Here is a 7336-nt window from a genome sequence, read left to right as displayed (position 1 = left end):
TTTATCTTCTAACTTCCTTGCATGCTGTCCATCTGGTAAATCTAGTTCTGTCAAAGCATGATTCTCTAATTGTTAAAATCCTGTCTCAAGTGATTAGTAAGGAGCATGTATGTATCCAAGTTTTATTCGGTTCAGTTCAGTTCAGTCGCTCAGTCGTGTCCGACTCTTTGAGACCCCATGAATTGCAGCATGCCAGGCCTTCCTATCCATCACCAACTCCCGGAGTTCACTCAAACTCATGTCCATCAAGTCGGTGACGCCAAGTTTTATTAAACACTACTAAAAAACGAAGACCACGCAAATGAGAAGAGAGATCACATCCCTTGCTACAATGTTAAGCAAGAGAGTCAGCCACCATCTCTTGCATTTAGCAGAGATTCAAAGGCAATCATGGAGAGGGGAAGCTTTATAGAGGGAAAAAAAGCTGGGTGGGGGGCGGTGGTGGTGGAACACTTGTAGTATGCGCTGGAAGGGGAACTTGGAGAAAGAATGTCTGAAACAGGGAAGTTGGCAGCCTTTGAGTAAATCTTGACCATTCTGAGCTGATTGCAGCAGAGGTTGTGGCTTGGTTTCTCAAGTGGGCCAGAGTTTTATAAGCATATATGGTTTAGCCACTGTTCATTTATAGGAATTCTCTCATTCATTAAGAAGGAAGCTAGCAGAATGGTAGAACTGATTCCATGAGTAAATTGAGACTTAAATGGTAAATTGGTACTTACATAATCACTGGGGAAGGGATGAAATAAAAATAAATTTATACAAAACTGGCTTATGTTTCTCAGGACAATGTAATTTTAAGCTTTGGAATTTTTTTTTCAGTTTATGACTGCTCCTCCTCATTACACCTCATCAATTTTTCCTGGGTTATAAAATCTTTGAGTCCTAATAAATTGTTTTCTAAATGAAGTTATGTTTCCTGAGGGTGTCAAATGAATATCAAGTGTGTTTATTACAAAATCCTATAGAATGAAATCAATTTTAAAAAGCCATACAGGGACTTCCCTGGTTGCCTTCCAATGAGGGGGCGGTGGGTTCGATCCCTGGTAGGGGAACTAAGATCCCACAGGCTGCTGGGCAACTAAGCCCTTGCACCACAACTAGAGCAGGAGCCTGCCTGTCACAATGAAGCCTCAGCACAGCCAAAATAAATAAAATAAAAATGTAAAAAAATACCCAATCATCTTTTGGCTTTAATTCCAAGTTTTGATTAAAAATTTATGTATTATCTCATTCAATCTTCACAACAATCCGATGAAAGTAACCCATTGTGGTAGTTCAATTATTATTCCCATTTCCCAGATGTGAAAACCAAAACACAAGTAACTTGAGGAGTAACCAGCATTAAGTAAAGGACAGCTATAAAATAGTAGCGCACTGGCCATGCGGTCGCTTCAGGCTGCAGGAGTGAGGCAAGGCCAGCACCACAATTTGGCATGGTCCAATACATTGCAGGCTGTGGACAAGGGCAGTTGTCTTTTTTGCCGCTTAATTTTTATTTTTACCCCTTTACGCTGTTGAATCGCAATCCTTTCCTAAGAGAGTTTACAGGGATGGGGGTTCGGAGTTCAGAAACCGGACTTGGCTTTAGAATTTGCCTTTGCTAGCTGTACTGTCTCGAGCCAGTCATTTAGTTTCACTGGGTCTCTTGTTTCAGTTGTGTAGAGAGAGAGCTGGAACAACGTCCTCCGAATTTTAGGTGATGGTGAATAGTATCTAATGTAAAGTCGCACCATTTTAGCTGCGGCTACTCGACTCCGGGAGTTGGTGATGGACAGGGAGGCCTGGCGTGCTGCAGTCCACCGGGTCGCGAAGAGTCGGACACGACTGAGGGACTGAACTGAACCGACTCAACTCCTAGTTACGTCCCGCCCCCAATCATTCCCCCCGTTGTCATGGAGATCGGGACGCCCAAGTTGGTAGATTCTCCTCCCGCGATACCTGGGCGGAGCACGGGATGACGCACGCGCGTTCTCAGCGGCCGAGGCGCCGCGGTGCCTACCGGGACTGAGCTCCCAGCCGCCCGATCAGGAAGTGGCGGGCGGAGCTGGGGGAAGAGACGCCGCCTCAGCCACCGCCGCCAGTGCGAAGACCCCCCGAACTGGCGGGGCAGCGCTGGGCATGCGTGCCGGGCGGCGGAGGCGCTGACAACGAGCCCGAAGCGGCAGCCACGCGGGCGTGGGCGGCTGGTCCAGGCGGAGGCTCTGGGAGGCGGCGGCGGGGCGCGTGGGGCGGCCCTCCTGGCTCAGGTAGGAGCTGCGGACGCCGGGTTTGGGGCGCGGAGCCCCAGCCTGTTGTTCTGCGGGGCCTCCTCCCACTTCCGGGGGCACGCGGCCTCCCGTCCCGCGGGAAGCCGGGGCTGTGGTTCCCTGCCCGAAACGCTTAACCCGATAACAGCTTCTCGGGAGCATTGTTTCTGAGGCCGGAGGTTCAGTGAGCAAAGTTTTGGGTTGGAAAGCGGGGAAATTCGAATTGGAGAGCTGGTCGTGCCTCTCCTGAGCCCCCAAACTTACATTAGCTGTAGCCACACGGACCAGGTGTGTGGAGTTTGGGGAACCGTGGCGCCCAGCCAAGTAAAGGCTGTGATTTAGGCGCTCCTTCACGGATTTTTTTGTTTTTTTTCAACTGCTTCTTGGAAACCTACTTTGGAATGATTCCTAATCTTGAGTTATAATAGTTTTCTGCAGAGTTTAAAGACATTTTCCAAAACAAGTCGCTGCGGTACTTTTTCCCCTTCCATTTCTACATTGCTGTCTTTTCATGGGTAAGCAGTCTTTTCTCAGCTTGCCGGCTATTCAAAGCAATATGGGCCCCTGCGAGGCTCAGGCAGGCAAATGAAGCAAGAGAGGAAAGAGTTGAAAGGTTGAAAGAAATCAAATGATAAAGTGGATAAATGATAAAGTCAAATGATAAAATGGGAGGGATGTGGGCTTTGCAGTTAAAAGATTTTCACTGAACTTTTGGCTTCTCAGTGGGGAACACGTGAACTCACTGAGTTGTGGCAGTGATGTGTGTGGTTTAATGTAAAACGGGGAGGTTGATGTGTCCTGTTTACTACACAGGTCAGTACATATGAAACTCTACAGATGCGGAGTAGTCTTCTGAGAAAAAGGTGGAAAAGTTAGGCAGAGCATGTGATGGTGAAAGACATTAAACCTTCTGTTCTAGGGACCATTGAACTTTACCCGTACCACACAGGTCGCTTTTGTTTTGGAGGCTTTTACCAGCATTTTAGGTCTGGAATAAGGAGCACCTGGTTTAGGAATCAGTCTCCTGGCGTCCAGGCTGTCTACTTTCAGCTGTGTGATCTTAACTCTGCCTCCTCAGGTGTAATAGGATAAATACCTGCTATCTCATAGAGTTGTGAGAATCGAATGCTGTTAACATCCAGGTCTTTGTAAACTGTAAGACTTTTATTTAAATCTGTGTTAAAATCGTGATTATAAAAGCCTGGGTTAATAATCTGTCTTTACAAAGTGAAATCAGCAGATGTTTGTTGTTTTAGGCTTGTTTCCCCCACCACATCATTGGGGAATTCTTTCTTGTTCTAATACACTTTCCCTCCCCTAAGACTGTCTTCTGCCTTCCTCACCTGGGTATAATCACTGGGTTATTTCTTTTCAGATCCAAGTCAAAATAATAATTCTGAAATAACACGTTGGTCTAGCTTTGCTACTTAAAAAATCACTTTCACAAACATTTTCTCATTTTATTCTTACAGTTGGGCTAGATGTAGACAGCATGGTAGTATCCTCATTTTACTTATGAAATTGGATTTAGAGAGGTCTAGTGGATTCCCTAGGTCATGTTACTGTCAGGGGTCAGAATTTAGGGTGGTCTTAGATTCGAGGTCCAGGGTCAGTGATTCTTCTTTCCTTAACTAAAGTTTGACAAGTTTATTTCTTATCAGTGCTTTTATAAAATTTTATTGAAGTATAGTTAATTTACAGGTGTTTCTAATTTCTGCTGTATAGCAGAGTGGCTTAAACATACACTCTGTCATATTCTTTTCCATTATGGTTTATCATAGGATATTGGACATAGTTCCCTGGACTGTGCAGTAGGACCTGTGTATCCATTCTGTAGAATAGTTTGCATTGGCCAATCCCAAACTGCCAGACCTTCCCTTCTCTCCTCCCCTTCTTGCTTGACAACCACAAGCTTGTTCTCTACAATTGTGAGTCTGTTTTTGTTCCGTAGATGTGTTCCTTCAGTCATGTTTTAGATTCCACAAGTAATGAAATCATATGCTATTTGTCTTTGTCTTTCAGACTTAGTGTGATAATCTCTAGGTCCAACCATATTGTGCATATAGAGTATTTCGTTCTTTTTCATGACTGAGTGATATTCAGTGCTTACATTTTTAACTTTCAGCGCGCTAAGTCACGTTTTATTTATTCATTGCTTTTTAAGCGAGGGGCTGAGTGCTTTCATGTTCTCAAATGTAAGCTGCTTACATGAAGACAAGGATTTATCTTCCAAAACTTCCAAAGGCTGCAGTGCAGTACCGTGCCCCACAAATAGAAGACATTTAATAAAGGCTTGTAAAACTATTAACAGAGAGGCTAGGGCAATTTAAAGTTCTTCTGTTGTTAGTCATTTACAAAATATTTATTGAGCTACCCCATGCCTGAAAGCTTTCAACGTCTTAGAGTCTCTTTTTTGTCACAGAAGGGTGTGTGGGGTCTGGCTACTCGCCGCTCAAAAGCCCGTAAGCAGTCCAGGTTGGTGGAAAGGAAAGTTTGCTTATTTGAAATAAAGCAGGCTGGGGGAGGGCATATGTCTGTCCAAAGGCCAATTCGCTGCGCCGCCCCTCCCTCTCCCCCCGCATTGGCGGTGGGGCAAGAACTTTTATAGATAAAAGAAGGGGACTGTCGCAGAAACAGCACAGTCAGCTCTGACAGTTACCTTCACTTTGGTCATCAGACTGACCAGCGTCACCTTGGTTGCTTTAGGTACAGTTAATCTTCAGTTCCGGGGTCCATTTGTTCGCATTTCTTTGAGGCCAGTTCTCAGAATTGTGGCAGCTTCTGTTGTGGGTACAGTCTGGTCATCATGTAGTAACGTCTCCCACCTGGGGTTTCAGTATCCGTAAGACAAGCTCACAGGATATGGCTCAGAATATTATCTGTAGTCCTTGAGAAGGAACCAAAGGTCCTTGACTGTGCTTAATGACTCAGTTCAGTCGCTCAGTCGTGTCCTACTCTTTGTGACCCCATGAATTGCAGAACGCCAGGCCTCCCTGTCCATCACCAACTCCCAGAGTTCACTCAGACTCAGGTCCATCGAGTCGGTAATGCCATCCAGCCTTCTTATCCTCTGTCGTCCCCTTCTCTTCCTGCCCCCAATCCCTCCCAGCATCAGAGTCTTTTCCAATGAGTCAACTCTTCACATGAGGTGGCCAAAGTACTGGAGTTTCAGCTTTAGCATCATTCCTTCCAAAGAACACCCAGGGCTGATCTCCTTCAGAATGGACTGGTTGAATCTCCTTGCAGTCCAAGGGACTCTTATTTAGTCTCCTTTGATTGTTTTCCCTTGCTTCTTCATTTCTCACTTCTCTGAGTAAACTCTGAACCTTTCCACAGACAGAAGGCAGGCAGAGGACTTGCAGGGGGGTGGGGGGGTGCGGCAAGGACCATAGGGTCCTGCTCCTTTTCATTTCCTCTGAGACTTCGCTTATGAGCTTATGAACACTAGTCTAAAAAGCGTAGAAATCATTTACATCGTCATCTCGTGTACTTCTGAGACTCTCCGTAGCGTTCTAGGGAGAGTTCAGACAAGAGAGGAGTGTTTTAAAATTCTTCTTGAATAACCTGTGGTTTCTCTGGTTGTACTGAAATTGCTCAGAATGTTGAATTTTAAAACGGAAGAAAACCCAAAGAGATCTATCTAGTCCCACCTCCTTCCAAAGCAGAAGTTTTCTGTAGCTATTTCTTAACAAATATTAAGTCAGCCTCTTCATTATTTATGGTAGAGAGTCCATCTGTGCTGCTGCTGCTGCTCAGTCACTTCAATTGTGTCCGGCTCTGCAGCCGCATAGACGGCAGCCCACCAGGCTCCTCTGTCCCTGGGATTATTCAGGGACAAGAATACTGGAGTGGGTTGCCATTTCCTTCTCCAGTGCTTGAAAATATACCTTTTAATTAACAACTAATTCTGATGGTTCTTTTTTTGCAATGAGCCTAAATCTGTCTCCTAATTTCCACCCAGTGCTTCTGAAGCACCATTCTCCAGTAGGAATACCGTGTGAGCTGGGAGTGTCAGCCACAAATGTAATTTCAATTTTCTAGTGGCCGTAATTTAAGAAAAAAGAAAAAATAGGGCAAATTAATATTTTACTTAACCCAGTATATCCACAATATTATTACATTAATCTCTAGTTATCACATAATCCATTTAAAGTATTTCAGTAATTTAGAACGTTTTTTTGCTATATTGAGTCTTTCTAGTTTTTTGGCTGCACCTCATGCCATCCAGGGATATTAGTTCCCTGACCAGGAACTGAACCTGTGTTTCCGGCATTGTCAGTGCAGTCTTAACCACTGGAGTATCAGGGAAGTCCATGTATTGAGTCTTTTTAAATCTGGTGTGTATTTTACACTTAGAGTACATCTCAACTCTGTCCCCACTTAAGGTGCTCAGTTGGCACTTCAGCCAGTGGCAGTCATCTTGGACAGCATAAGTTCTGGAGCTTTAGAGAATAATCCTGTTTTTCTTTACCAGTGCCTGGCACATAACAGGCATGAATTAAAGATTTTTTTTTTAGTGAATGAGTAAGTAAATGAATACAAGTCCTAGAGAACTAGTAATAAAAGGCAGTTTTGTTTGGGAAGTAACTTTTGTTGAGACCTGTGGATTTGGCATATAGATTTGAGTGACTTGAATCTGTATTAAAACTTATTTTTACCTTTGCAGCATTATGGATCCAAGCCTTTTGAGAGAACGGGAGCTGTTCAAAAAACGAGCTCTTTCCACTCCTGTAGTAGAAAAACGTTCTGTGTCTTCTGAGGCATCATCATCAAAGAAGAAAAAAGCAAAGCTAGAACATGGAGGATCATCAGGCTCTAAACAAAATTCTGGTTAGTAGAATTGACTATTTAGTTTTATTTTTCAGGGAACCACTTAGTCATGGTAAGTTCATTTTTTAGTTCAACATTCGTATTGATTCTTAGTTTGTTAAGTATAAGGGCTGGAATGATGAGTTTCTTTTGCTCTTAAGATGTTAATAGTTGTTTTGTAATTAGAATTTAGGTTATCTTTAAAAAAAAAACATTCATTGAGGTTTAAATTACGTACCTTATAGTTCGCTCATTTTAAGTGTATAATTCAGAGATTTTTA

The 7336-nt window shown here is 43.8% G+C and overlaps 1 protein-coding gene across 2 annotated transcripts in view; it reads left to right on the top strand.

Annotated features, from left to right (window-relative positions):
- The first annotated feature begins 1961 nt into the window (after positions 1-1961).
- GTF2E2 (general transcription factor IIE subunit 2) overlaps positions 1962-7336 on the top strand; it is an 80300-nt gene continuing 74925 nt past the window's right edge. The window contains exons 1-2 of one of the 2 annotated variants that reach the window (XM_061404397.1): positions 1962-2246; positions 6913-7076. In XM_061404397.1, the coding sequence (XP_061260381.1) occupies positions 6917-7076 (160 nt within the window). In that variant the 5' untranslated portion in view covers positions 1962-2246; positions 6913-6916. The remainder of the gene's footprint in view (positions 2247-6912; positions 7077-7336) is intronic. The other variant, XM_061404398.1, reaches the window with a different exon arrangement.

This window comes from Bos javanicus, chromosome 27, assembly GCF_032452875.1.
Source record: "Bos javanicus breed banteng chromosome 27, ARS-OSU_banteng_1.0, whole genome shotgun sequence".
Taxonomy (NCBI): domain Eukaryota; kingdom Metazoa; phylum Chordata; class Mammalia; order Artiodactyla; family Bovidae; genus Bos; species Bos javanicus.
Note: the sequence above shows the minus strand (reverse complement) of the source record. Positions and strands in the feature narration are given on the sequence as shown.